Source organism: Mobula birostris, chromosome 14, assembly GCF_030028105.1.
Source record: "Mobula birostris isolate sMobBir1 chromosome 14, sMobBir1.hap1, whole genome shotgun sequence".
In the NCBI taxonomy this organism is placed as follows: Eukaryota; Metazoa; Chordata; class Chondrichthyes; order Myliobatiformes; family Myliobatidae; genus Mobula; species Mobula birostris.
Genome location: NC_092383.1, coordinates 42270236 through 42283659, shown reverse-complemented (window position 1 = coordinate 42283659; position 13424 = coordinate 42270236). Strand labels below are relative to the sequence as shown.

Genomic DNA, 13424 nt, shown 5'->3' with positions numbered 1-13424 from the left:
CTAGGCCCTGTCTCATGGTTATGTTTTCAATTAAAAGAGAAATACTTGATTGGATGGTTTGTCTAAGGTAAAATATACATTGTGGTGCTTGACATTAACGGATTTATATTGCTTAATTATCCATTTTCATTGGACTCCAATCATGATTTTTTTGTTTTAACTTGTAATTTATCCATCATTTATGTTTGTTAGACCATCAACAACTCCTAAATAGTTGTGAATGCTATTTATTTTCTTTTTGCTATTTGGATAGAATCAACATTATAAAAAATATTATTCCTGCACTCTGCAAGCAATTTGTCTGATGTTTTAAAATTAGATCAAGAGATTTTATGATTCTATCAGTGATGTGCAAGAATCCCTTCTGGATCCCTGGATTCTAGAGCGTTATTAGACAAAAGTTTTAACTTTTCTGGAATGGAACTCTTCTCAGTTTTATTTGGTTTTCCCCAAATACTTTGTTCAATTTTCTATACATACCTGGTTCCATTGCATTTGTGTATAATTAATTCATCAGAAGCCTATTTTACAACTGTACTCTTGAGCGCACAATCTTCATCTGGTTGATCTTAAATAATTTCCTGCATGGTTGGTCTTAAATAATTTCCCACAAGGAATGCAACATGGTTTGTTGTGCAATTCATACTTTATTAAACCTGCTTAAAGAAATCATCTAAATTTTTTAATGTGGAACATTATCAGTCTGATTATAGCTCTTGGTCTTGCAGACTGTTGTTAAGAGTGTGAAACACTTTAGCTTACACTTCACTCCAGCACATCAACTACTGAATGATTGGTTATTCATTTTTTTTCTCCCTCAAGGATGACTTTTACTAGCTTTTGCTTTTGTTGTCTGTGAAATGTTAATTAAGCATATAAATGTTGGTTTAAAAAAGTTGGTCCCAATGCATCCTTGATATAATTATATAAACAATGATTTGTTTCACTTTCTTCTACTGCCCTGATGGTAGCTACCCAATTGGCATTGGTTCTGGCATAAATCCCCTGCATTCTTTATGGTGTATAGGTACATCCTATATAAGAATAGGATTAGATTTAAAACAGTGCAGGTGGCATAGTAACATAGCAGTTCGCACTTCACTTTACAGCACCAGCAATTGTCCAATGGGGTACAGTTCCTGCAGCTGCCTGTAAGAAGTTTATACCATCTCCCCATGACTGTGTAGGCTTCCTCCAGGTGCAACAGTTTCCTCACACGTTTCAAAAGCATACATTTAGGGTTATTGAGTTGTAAGTATGCTGCGTTGTCGCCAGAAGCATGGCAACACTTACAGGCTGCCCGGTACAATCCTCACTGATTTGATTTGATTTGATTTGATTTCACTGTACATTTTGATGTTTCAATGTACATGGGACAAATTGAGCTAATCTCATCTATTCAGCTCCGTGAACCTTGTCTGCCATTCTGAGAGATATCACACCCAGTTTTTATCCTCCTTGCATCCATCATCTCTTTCATGAGTGTAAAGTTATTAGCCTTGAGTTGAAAACAGTTGAATTATCTTCATCTTCTTAAAGGAGAGTGTATACTCTCTTTTGTGTGAAATATGATTCCTGTTGTAATGCATTTCAGGAAAGTATTCATGTGTTGCTTTATGCAGGACAACTATTGCAGTGTGAAAAGATTAAGCACATTCATTTAAGCCATGATTAGTAGGCCATGACACCTGTAGTCTAAGTGCACAGAGCTTCTAATTTTGAACCCAATATGAAATGCCACTTTTAGACGATATTTGTACTTGAATGTTCAATTTTATTTGTTTTGGCCAGAGTAGAGTCTTTTTCACACTGTTCAGACTTTCCCGTCTCTATTGCACATATTGAACATGTTTCGAGTCTGTAGGCTAGACTGAAGGGAATAGTGTGGAGGTTGGAGTTTAGCGTGGAGAAAAAAAATAAAGAAAATTAAGTTGAAGAAAACATTTGTATAACATGTTCATATTGTCTTTTTATGTGATTACAGGCATGTTTAATATGAACTAGAGAAGCCACAGAAATATACTTATGCACAATCTCAACTGTCCTTCAGTGTTCCCAAATAATTATATGAAATTGGCTAAAATAAAATAGTTCAGCAATTGTAGATATCTATATACATTTATTAAACTATTTTGTATCAAAGCAGCAGAGTGTTGATCCTCTTGTTGATATTTTTAAGCTTTAACTGGATGATAGTTTAATCAAGCAAAAGTAGAAAAACCTGTCATCTTTTGTAGGTCGGTTCTCATCGGGATGAATCTGTCAGTCTTCATAGCAACCATCCGATCCTCCCCAATACAGTCCCCCCTTCAAGTGCAGAAATAAATAACCAGGCACAGGATAACTACAGAGGTACTTTTTATGGAAACATAATTCAAAATGCTGTTGTTTTACTACCTATGAACTACATAACACCCCAAATAACTTGTAATTTATTATTAGAAAGTATTTTTACCTCAGGGTATATGCATTTTTCTGCAGGACTATCAAGTTTACAAAGTCAGTCTACTGTCTTGGGTCCTGCAGAAGTCAAAACAGAAGATAAAGATGAGAACACAAATGATTCCTTCTCATCTGAGGACAAGAGGTCAGATGATGAAGGATGTAAAAAAGATCTCAAGATGCAATCTAGAGGGAGGTCAAGGTGAGTCTATAATATGCTTAATTACCTTATAACAGCAGTGGGTGTTGATTCTGGTTTCATTTGAATGTCTTGTATAATTGGCATTTACTACAACTTCATTGTTTGCTTACAGTCATCATGAAGATGAGGACCTTAATCCTGAGCAAAAAGCAGAAAGAGAGCGTGATAGGAGAATGGCAAACAATGCCAGAGAACGCCTTCGTGTGAGAGACATCAATGAAGCATTTAAAGAGCTTGGACGAATGTGTCAACTTCACTTGAAAAGTGAAAAACCCCAAACCAAACTACTTATTCTTCATCAGGCAGTTACCGTCATCCTTAACTTGGAGCAGCAAGTTCGAGGTCAGTAGGCCTTAGTTTGACTACTAACTTTCACTAATAATGGACACTAACTATCAGCAAAATCTGAGAGCTCGTTGTTTAAAGTTGAATGTTCAGAGTTGCCCAACAGCTCCTCTGTCTGCAGTCATGGACAACTAAATTATTCCCAAAATAAGTGGAGTTTGAATTCCCTTGTACAGATTTCCACACCCAATTACCTTCCAGCAGTGACCTTCTACCTATTTATTTATAGGTAGATGGCGGCGCGCTTGGAGACAGTGGCCATTCCGGGTCCAATCAAACTTGTTAATTTGTTCGTCATGTACATCTTTTGTACGATAGCAAATCACTGCTGGAAACTAAGAACGTCAAGTACTGCAGGACTATCCCATCAGCAAGTTGCTCAATAGTGATGGAGCTGGACTTATTGGATACCGTTGTTGTGGTGTTGCCTGAACTTCTTATGTACCATTGTTCTGAGACGATGCGCAATCCAACAAATGGAGCTAGTGATTGTCTTGGACATTTTTATTGGGAATGCAAGACCTTGTTGGACATCGGTAATGTAGTATACTGCAAGCCTGGTTCACTTGGTACATTGGCGAGACTGACGACGGGGGAGCTGCGTTGATCTCAGTTGAGGCGAGGACTAGGCCCACACCATGGGTTGCCTGTGGCAGCCAACCAGAGGGAGACACTGAGGTGGTGTGGGAGAGCCTCTGTGGGGCATGCTGGAATCCATACTGGGTTGGAGGTTGGCCCCTCCCATTGGTGTTGCTTTCCTGTGTTCACTCAGTGCTGCCCTCCAGAGTGCGTTTGGTGGAAGAACAAGCTAGACCAGGACAACCTGTCATAAATCTACAGTCATGCCACTCAGGGACTTGGCCTATATTATTTTTTATTTGAGTCTGTATTGTTTTTTCCAAAATCATAACCATATATGTGCTATGTGCTGTTGGTAATGTATTTTGCACCTTAAATCTGGAGGAATGCTGTTTCATTTGCTATCTTTGTGTATGGTTGAATGATAATCAAACTTGAACTTAACCTTTGGATGTTTGCATGTTTGAAACAGGTTAGGGCAGATTGTCAGCCTTCCTAATATTTAGAAGATGCATTTGAGGAAGCAGATAGGGGATACATGATTCCTGCCAATCTATATCCTGAATGATAGTGGCACCCTTCTTGCACCCCCCCCCCCCGCCCCCACAAACATTATTGCTGATTGGGTAACAAAAAGTCACCCTTACAGAATTCACAAGTAACTGCCCAAGATAAAATCCGCTCTTACAAGTTTTACATTTATAAATAAATGTAAAATCTAGTGTTTTTCAGCTCGTGTTTCTTTAATGTAATGATATAGCTTTGTATTACAGGAAATAGTGACACAGACTGTTTTCTGGGTAAGGAACTTGCCCATACATTGGGCTCATCTAGAATCTGGAGGAATAGCAACAATACTGATCAGAATTCCTTATGTTTATAATTGCATTGATATTTAAATTAATGCATCTTCTCCCAATTATTCCACAACTCCAGCATCCACCAATTCTCTACATGTTGTTCATGCAGTAATATCTTCTCCAATAAATAAGTATTTATATCCATTATTGATACTTCTGTTAGAAATGCAAATATATTTTTCTTGTTCTAACATCCATTTGAGATATCAAATTTGTCAAACTCAGTCAGTGCCCAAGAATGATGTACTATCAGTGTTCTGAACTAAATTCTGCTTCAGCTTCTCTGGGGCCATGAGGTTTATTCCTGACCTATTTGTCCCCACCACTGTTAATTTCCTTTTGCAGCATCTTTTTATCCTGGATCCTTAATATTATTAACCTTTTCTTTAAATTTCACACTCCTTAACCTTTTTAGATAGAGGACTTGACAGTTCAAGTCACAATCAGTGATTTGACGAATCCTGTGCAGATAATTCATGCAGGGACAAGGGGTTGATACACTTATTAAAGAAGCTGCCTTCCGGCTGAGACATCCAAACAAAATCCCACTTGCCCTCACAGATGGATGTAAAAAATTACTCTCTTGGATTTTATTTCAAACAAGGTCATACCTTAAAAATATTTTTTCTAGGCAAAATAAAATGCCACTAAAGTAGATTATATGATCATAATCTATTACTGTTACATTTCTTACATTACCACAGTGACTAAACTTCAAAGAAGTGTATGTAATGTACTGTTTTTCAGTATCTAATAAAAGGTGAGCACGTGGTGAAAGATCAGCCAAGGTATCTCTGAATGCTGGAGGTGGCTTGAGAGGCTCAGTGACTTACTCTGTTCCACATTTCCAATTCATTTTACAGAAACTAACTAGGGGATCTGGGAAAGGAGGCCCACATTTTCTTTGGTCAGAACCTACTGGCTTTTTACCCAGATTTAAGAATATTTGCCAGCAAAATGAGTCATTTGACAGATACAGTGCATCAGATGTTCAGTATTTGTTGCACGCTGTGCACTTCGATTTTTATTCATCATTGTTGTAAAACAACGGAATTACTTGCATTTATTATTTGATATTTATTTAGTCAGAATGTGTTTATTCTTTTATACCTCCAGAGAGAAACTTGAACCCAAAAGCAGCCTGCCTTAAAAGGAGAGAAGAGGAGAAAGCATCTGCCGCATCGGCAGAGGCACCAGCAGCACATCCTGCAGTTCACTCTGGACTCAGCGACACTACCAACCCTATGGGTCATATGTAAACTGCCAGGTATCCCTCCCAACAAATCTTTCAAGCTAACGTATGACCACTGAACGCAAACAAGAGAAAATCTGCAGACGCTGGAAATCCAAGCAACACACACAAAATGCTGGAGGAACTCAGCAGACCAGACAGCATCTATGGGGGAAAAAAGCACAATCAACGTTTCAGCCCAAAACATCAACTGTACTTTTTATTTTCCATAGATGCTGCCTGGTCTGCTGAGCTCCTCAAGCATTTTGTGTGTGTTGCTCATATAACCACTGAAACAATTTTTATGCTATTTTGTAATAACTTTTTATTAATAACAAAGTTACGCAACTGGTTAATTGCATAATAAGGAAAAGTATTGAAACTACTGAAGCTCTCATTGTGTTCTGAAGCTTATGTCAAGTGAATAAGACATTTGGAATATGGTATAAAATATTATAACTACAGTGCAATCCAGTGTTTATGGCTTAAAATGTTTGCAGACATTAATGAAAACATTTGTTGCATTACTAAAGGTACAGTGGCAGAGCTTTTAATTTTATGGTAAATTATAGCATGCGGTACGCTGAACAAATTTAGGAGTAGCCAAGGACTGCAACTTTCATCATTGTAGCCTTTGCATTCATTAATTCTTATAGTAGTAGTGAGGTACAGAAATATGTAAATGCTCGCTTAGCAAGTTGTGCAGTTACAATGCTGAACTTAGCAAATGTGACCATTACTTAGCTCTGAGAGTATCCATTCACTAAATAATTAAATTTCAACCTCCTATAACTGTAACAGTGGTTATTTGTTAATGTATCTGCAATCCTCTGAAAGATTCGATAAGTATATCTCCAGAAATATTCAGATCTCTTTTAGACCCTAGTCTTACAAGCTTTTGTAATTTTTAAAAATGAGATTCAGTTTACCTGAAAACAACTTACATACAGTGCTTTGTAAAAGTATTCAGCCCTCAACCCTTTGTTTACATAAAGGAGTATTGCAACCAGGGATTTTGATCAATACAACTGAGAATTTTTATTTATGAATAACATGCTCCTTTTTTGGCCCATGGCCAGGTGGTTAAAGTGTCGGTCTAGTGATCTGAAGGTTGCTAGTTTGAGCCTCAGCTGAGGCAGCCTGTTGTGTCCTTGAGCAAGGCACTTAACCACACATTGCTCTGCGACGACACCGGTGCCAAGCTGTATCGGCCCTAGTGCCTTCCCTTGGACAACATCGGTGGCATGGAGAGGAGAGCCTTGCAGCATGGGCAACTGCTAGTCTTCCATACAACCTTGCCCAGGCCTACGCCCTGGAAACCTTCCAAGGCGCAAATCCATGATCTCACAAGACTAATCGGTGCCTAAAGAGCCCCAAAAAAAACAGGGAAAATTGTAAAGCATGAAAAACTAAAAATTCAAAAACTGAAATAGCAGCAGTTCAGAAGTATTCCCCCCCCCCCTTCGCTCACTGCGTAATTGAACCACCTATTAAGCCAGTAATCTTTTTGGATAAGTCTCTATAAGTCTGCTTTGCACAACATGGTGGAGCAAGATTTGCCCATTTCTGCTTGCAAAATTGCACAAGCTGCGCCAGGTTAGCTGGGGAGCAGCAGTGGACAGCAATCTTGAGGTCTTGCCAGAGATGTTTGATCAGGTTAATTTGAGGACTCTGGGCTACTCAAGGACATCAATTTTTTTCATTTGAAGCCACTCCATGGCTTCTGTCTCCCAACCAATCAACTTCCCAGCTCTTTACTTCATCCCTCTCCCTCCAGGTTTCATCTATCACCTGGTGTTTCTCTCTCCCCTCCCCCCCCCACCTTTTAAATCTACCCCTCAGCTTTTTTTTCCAGTCCTGCTGAAGGGTTTCAGCCCAAAGTGTCAACTGTACTTTTTCCCATAGATTCTGCCTGGCCTGCTGAGTTTTGTGGATGTTGCTTAGATTTCCAACATCTGCAGATTTTCTCTTGTCAGTAAAATGTAAAAATAGTTGGGGGCCCTGAATACCTTTTTTAAGGCACTGTATGTAACACCTTTGGTGTTCTCTGAACATGTGGAAATTATGAAGCCACGTGCCATGTGAAACCCAATGAAGTTTAGTTATCAACATACGGCCATTGTTGAAGTGTAAATGATTTGCATTGAGCTGTTTGGTGAACAATCTGTGGCAGTGCTACAGTTGTTTGAATCAGTTAGAGAAAGATGGAGTTGGGGGAGTGCAATTCCCTGTGTTATGATGGGAAAATATCGTGGCTATAAAAGTATTCTTGCAGAAAATTGGGGTAAATTAAATGGAAATAACTGAAGAATATTGAATTTACAGTAGAATGTAGAACATTGGCACTTTAGTTTATGAACTTTGTAATGTTTTTGTGTGGAAATGTATATGCATTTAACTAAGCTATATGTGTTTACTTTTAATGAACAAATTCTGAAGGAACTAGTGAATGAAAATATATGTGCAACTCCAGTCAAAATTTTAGCTATATCAACTGGAAAAAGCATTGAACATCTTTGAACAGTTTTAATATGAAGGATAGTTACAAAGTTTTGTGCATTGCTTACTTTCAACAATTCTAAGATACCTCTTTAAAGTGTGTGATGTAAATTGAGCATACTTCAGTGGCTTAACTCAGTGTTTATGTCATAAGCAATGTCATTTTTCATGGGTCTAAATCCTTCTATTTTTTTTCCTTGCAGGTCAAAAGTCTGGATCAGTTTTGTAAAATAACAAATTAGTTATCTTTCCATGCAAGGACCCAGCCAACCAACTTTCTTTCATAAAGCCACAGTTGGAAATCTTAATGCACTTGAAGCAGAGACCCAGAAAGAATCTCTTGATCAAAATGGCATCACGTTCAGCCCACTGAAAAGTTATTTGACCTGAATCTGAATCTACATATCAATCTGTTGCAAGCAGTATTGTTTCCACACAATCAGAGACTATTGCAATTATCCCAATTTTTATGGAAGTTGCCTTGTGCCTAAACTTGTTGGTTGATGAAATACATTTAAAACAAAAATTATTTATTGCTACTGAACTATAAGGTCTACTTTGAAAGGGAAATGTTAAAATCTGATTTTTTTTTTTCATTTTCAGCTGGGCTGATGCTAGTATCTGTTAAAGCTGTTCACATACAGAGAACAAAGCAGGAATGACCTCTAACCCCCAGCATTCCCAGAACCTATTAGTGTCTTAAAAAAAAGAGGGAAGTCTTCATTGTCTTCTCCATTCCTTGGCCACACAAATAGCATATAACATGTATCAGAAAATTCCTTGTTAGTGTGTTTTTTTTTGTTCTCTGGTTATTTGAACAGTTATGGTCACAATTTTTTTCCTAAATTATGTTCAATGCCTGTGTCATGATCAGTTTGCTATAATAGCAGAATGTGTTTTTATTAAAAAAAAAGGGCAGGTCTGATCATAGCATCGCTTAAGCTTAAGGTTAGCTTCCTTCATACTTTCAAATAAATACCCATTCTTATCCGTTTAATTTGTAATTATACAAACTTTTAAGCTTCTAGGCTTCATAGTAAAGCTTGTAACGTGAAGTGTAAATTAGAAAAGTTCTAATTTTAGAATTGCTTTGTTTTTCAAGCATTTAATACTACAGTTAGTATATGTGAAAGTGTTTGTTGTAATTAAACACCGATGCAAAACAAAGGTTTCAGGCTCTAACAGCAATGAGAGCTGATAAAATACTTGGTTCAGCAGGGCCAGTAGTATTGACAATGAACAAAGTAGTACTGTCAGCTTAATGAAAAATCTGGAGGGAAAAAGAGCAACGGTCACCAGCTTTCTGAGACCATACTTTGTTTTTGATATCTCCTTATCTGCATGGCTAGTCAGTGGACAGAGATCCAGAGACTGATGCAGCCAGAAATGCAACTGCCCTGACCTTTGAAACCATCATGACAAACTCATTTGAGTTGTTTTAAACCACTTAAAATTTATTTGTGTTTCCTCTTGGTTGGTCTCCATTTTTTTGTGTGGATTCAAATTTCTTAGCTTCCATGTAAACTGTCTTCCATTCAAAAGGAATATAGAAGAGAAACTATCTGACAAGGTTACTCACTGTTATCTGAATGTTGGCAAATGGTTCAACAGAATGAACAAATGCATTCCTTGGTTCCAGACACTAAGGCAACCAAAGGGCAAAATTTGTATAAGTTGCCACGGTGGGCTAATAGGAATGCCAAACACTTGCTTTCAAAGGATTTGCCGAGAATGATTTTCTTCTGGCAAATTTTGTATGATTTTGCTATTTGAATTGATTCATGTTGACTAATTCAAAATCAATTAACACCTACTTTTCTGTATTTGTGGCCTTGTTCAGTTCGTTGTTTATGAGCTAACAGTTGCTTAAAACATGCTAAAGTGATCATGTGCCACGTTCTGGCCTTTTCTTCCAAGCCTGGTTCTAAGCTTTCTTTCCCGTTGGCTATAATAGATGCATTATGCCCAGAAGCTTTGCTTCATAAAGGAAAAAAAAAGAAACATTTGGCTTATTTTTCACTGTAGCTAGTCTTTTATACAATAATCTTGTAAGAAAATTTCTTGAATTCTAAATATTACTCTTTCTAGATTTTTGAAATCAAAAGTTTTCAGTAAAAAAAAGTTTCTTACTTTATTTTACTATATTAGGTAGCAGAAGTGTAGGGTTATTTACCATAACCTGTCCGTTAATATCAGAAAATAAAATAGCATCCTAAGAACATAGTAGGTTCTAGCTAAACTGTGTAGTACCTATGGAGTATTGTACAAGCTAAATGTCTGAGATAAGTTGCTTCACATCTTGTTCTCCAGTTTCCATTGTTGGTTGATGCAGATTTGTACCCGTGTCAAATTTAAGGTATTGTTGATGAACCTTTCTACACAACAGCAAGAAGTAAAAGATTTCTGTCAGCAAAAATAGAAACCACAATATGTATATATAACATTTATGTAGCAATAAATGTGCCATCTTTTTTAACAAGACAAATGAGTTTTAATATTTCTTTGTGATCTAATCTGTTAGAATAAACATTTTTTTTAAGTGAATGAATTTACCTAGTTGACATTACCAGTTGTAGGCTGACTGGTATGATCACTTTGCTTTGCTACTGGTATTTTTATAAAAGCATTGTTCTTGTTTTATGGACAAAACTGTGGATTTGTTCTTTTCATTTGGGTCTTTAAGTGAGGAACCTTTTTTGCTATTTATATATTAAAATTTGGAGAAAAATTTTTTTGGTTAAGTAGATCAATTTTTGGCCACTTGAATGTATTTTTGAGAAATTAACAACCCAACCACAAAAGCTGAATGTAATAATTGTTCCAAACGAAAGAAAGTAAAAGTAGAAAATACATTTAAGAGATGATTTAACACTGGAAATCTGCAGATGTTACTCTGAAATGAAAATAGAACTCAGCATGTTAGGAAGCACAGAAAGTGAAGCTCTTCACAATTCTAACTGAGAGATAAAACAATCTTACCTGAAGTGTTATTTGTTTTCTTTTACTGACTAACCTTTACAGATGCTGACTAACCTCTTGAATTTTTCCAGATCTCACTTTCTCTTTAATATCCAGTTTTAAATAAGAATGCTAGTCTCAGTCAATTTACTGGGAAGATCATTACAGTTAGTTATGCTATGTGTAGAAGGCATGAAAGTAAGTGGGAGATTAAGTTGTCAAGAGAATACAAAAGGTCTGTAAAGGATTTTTAGCAGGTTGTGAGAGAAAAGATTACAGTAGGGGTTCAAGGTGGGAAAATATATGGAATAAAAAAAACTGCCATTTAAGTGGTATAAGATTATTAAATGTTAGTATTCAGGGTGTTCTCATTCAAGAAACACAGATAATATGTAACTACAGCAAATAAAGAGGAAGGGAAATGGAATTGAAAAACAGGAAAATGCAAATACTGGAAATCTGAAATGGAAAAGACAGCCCCAGGGATGCTGAACAGATTATGCAGAACTGGTGAAGAAACAAAAAAAAATTTAATCAGAACCTGAAAAGTAAGAAATCTTTGATTTATGAAGGTCAATGTGCCAAAAGTGCTTTTTCAACCCTATTGACCTGGTTGGATGCCAATTTCAAGGAATTATTGATCTGTATTCCCAAACCCTTCTGTTCTACCTTTCTCCTCAATGCCCTGCTGATCACTGAATATGTCCTTCCCTGGTTCGTTCTCCCAAAATGTAAAACCTCACACGTGGCTACGTTAAATTCCATTTGCCATTTTCAGCCCATTTTTCCAACTGGTTCAGATCCTGCTGTAAGCTTTTACTGCCTTCCACTAACAATCCTGGTCTGATCGCAAACTTGCCAGTTTACTATATTATCATACAAATCATCTATGGAGGGGAATAAGCAGTAACCACTTGGGGCTGAGATCCTTCACCAGGACTAGAAAAGGAAAGGGGCAGAAGGCAGAATAAGAAAATGGCGGGGGGGGGGGAGGAATATAAGCATATGGTAGGTGAGACAAGGTGAGGTGGAATAAGTAAGAAGCTGGGAAGTGATGGTGGAAGAGGTAAAGGAATGAAGGAGGAGGAGGAATCTAATAGGAGAGGACAGAGGACCTTGGAATGAGGAGGGGCACCAGAGAGAGGAGATTGGCAGGCGAGTAGAAGAATGGGTGAGAGGGGAACCTAAATGAGGAATTGAAAAAGAGAAGGGGGGAGAAGTTACTGGAAGTTACAGAAATTGATGTTGGTGCTATCAGACTGAAGGCTACCCAGACAAGAATGTGAGGTGTTACTTCTTCATCCTAAATATGGTCTCGTGGCAGTAGAGAACCACGGCGAGATGTGTCGGATTGAGAACAGGAAGTTGAATTGAAATGGGTGACCATCAGGAAATCCTGCCCTTTGCTGTGAAGGTACACAATGAAGTGATCATCCAATCTATGTTGGGTCTTACCGATGTAGAGGAAGCTGCACCAGGAGCCTTGGATACGGTAGATGACACTGACGGACTCACAGGTGAAATACTGCCTCACCTGAAAAGACTGGGGCTCTGGTGGTGAGGAAGGAGGTTTAGGGGCAGGTGTTCTATTTGTAGAGATAAGTACCAGGGGTGAGATCAGTGGGGAGGGACAGATGGACAAGGGTTTGCATAATCTCAATGGAAAACGGAGAGTAGGGTGGGGGAGGGAAAGGTGCATTTTGTTATAGGATCTCTCTGGAGATGGTGGAAGTTACAGAGAATGATGTGCTGGATATGGAGGTTCGTGGGGTGGTAAGTAAGGACAAAAGGAACCCTATCCCTGTTAAGGCAGTGGGAAGATGGGGTGGGGACAGGAGTGAAGGAAATGGAAAAGAAGAAGGTGAGGGCAGTATCATTGGTGGTGGAAGGGAAATCCTGTTCTTTGGAAAAGGAGGATATTTCAGATGTTCTAGAATGGAAACCCTCTCCTGAGAACAAATATGGCAGAGTTGGAGGAACTGACAGAAGGGAATAGCATTTTTTACGAGTGACAGGTTAGGAAGAGGTATAGTCAAGGTAACTGTGAGACTCAGTAGGTTTGTTAAAAGATATCAGCAGTTAGTCTGTCTACTGAGATGGAAATAGATTCAGAAAAGGGAGAGAGGTGTCAGAAATGGACCAAGTAAATTTAAGGGCAGTATGGAAGTTGGAAGCAAAGTTGAAGAAATTGGCAAGCTCAGCATGGGTGCAGAAAGCAGCACTAATGCAGTTGTCAATGTAGCATGGAAGGCATTAGGGAGCATTATGTTCACCACTGATTTGCCATTCTCTGGGTGAAGTAATTCCT

General features: G+C 38.0%; 1 protein-coding gene across 6 annotated transcripts in view; it reads left to right on the top strand.

Annotated features, from left to right (window-relative positions):
* tcf12 (transcription factor 12) overlaps positions 1 to 10847 on the top strand; it is a 361463-nt gene extending 350616 nt beyond the window's left edge. For 2 of the 6 annotated variants that reach the window (XM_072278449.1, XM_072278450.1), the window contains 5 exons: positions 2238 to 2352; positions 2482 to 2644; positions 2757 to 2986; positions 5545 to 5695; positions 8362 to 10847. In XM_072278449.1, the coding sequence (XP_072134550.1) occupies positions 2238 to 2352; positions 2482 to 2644; positions 2757 to 2986; positions 5545 to 5687 (651 nt within the window). In that variant the 3' untranslated portion in view covers positions 5688 to 5695; positions 8362 to 10847. The other 4 variants (XM_072278446.1, XM_072278444.1, XM_072278448.1 and 1 more) reach the window with 3 other exon arrangements.
* Positions 10848 to 13424: the final 2577 nt, after the last annotated feature.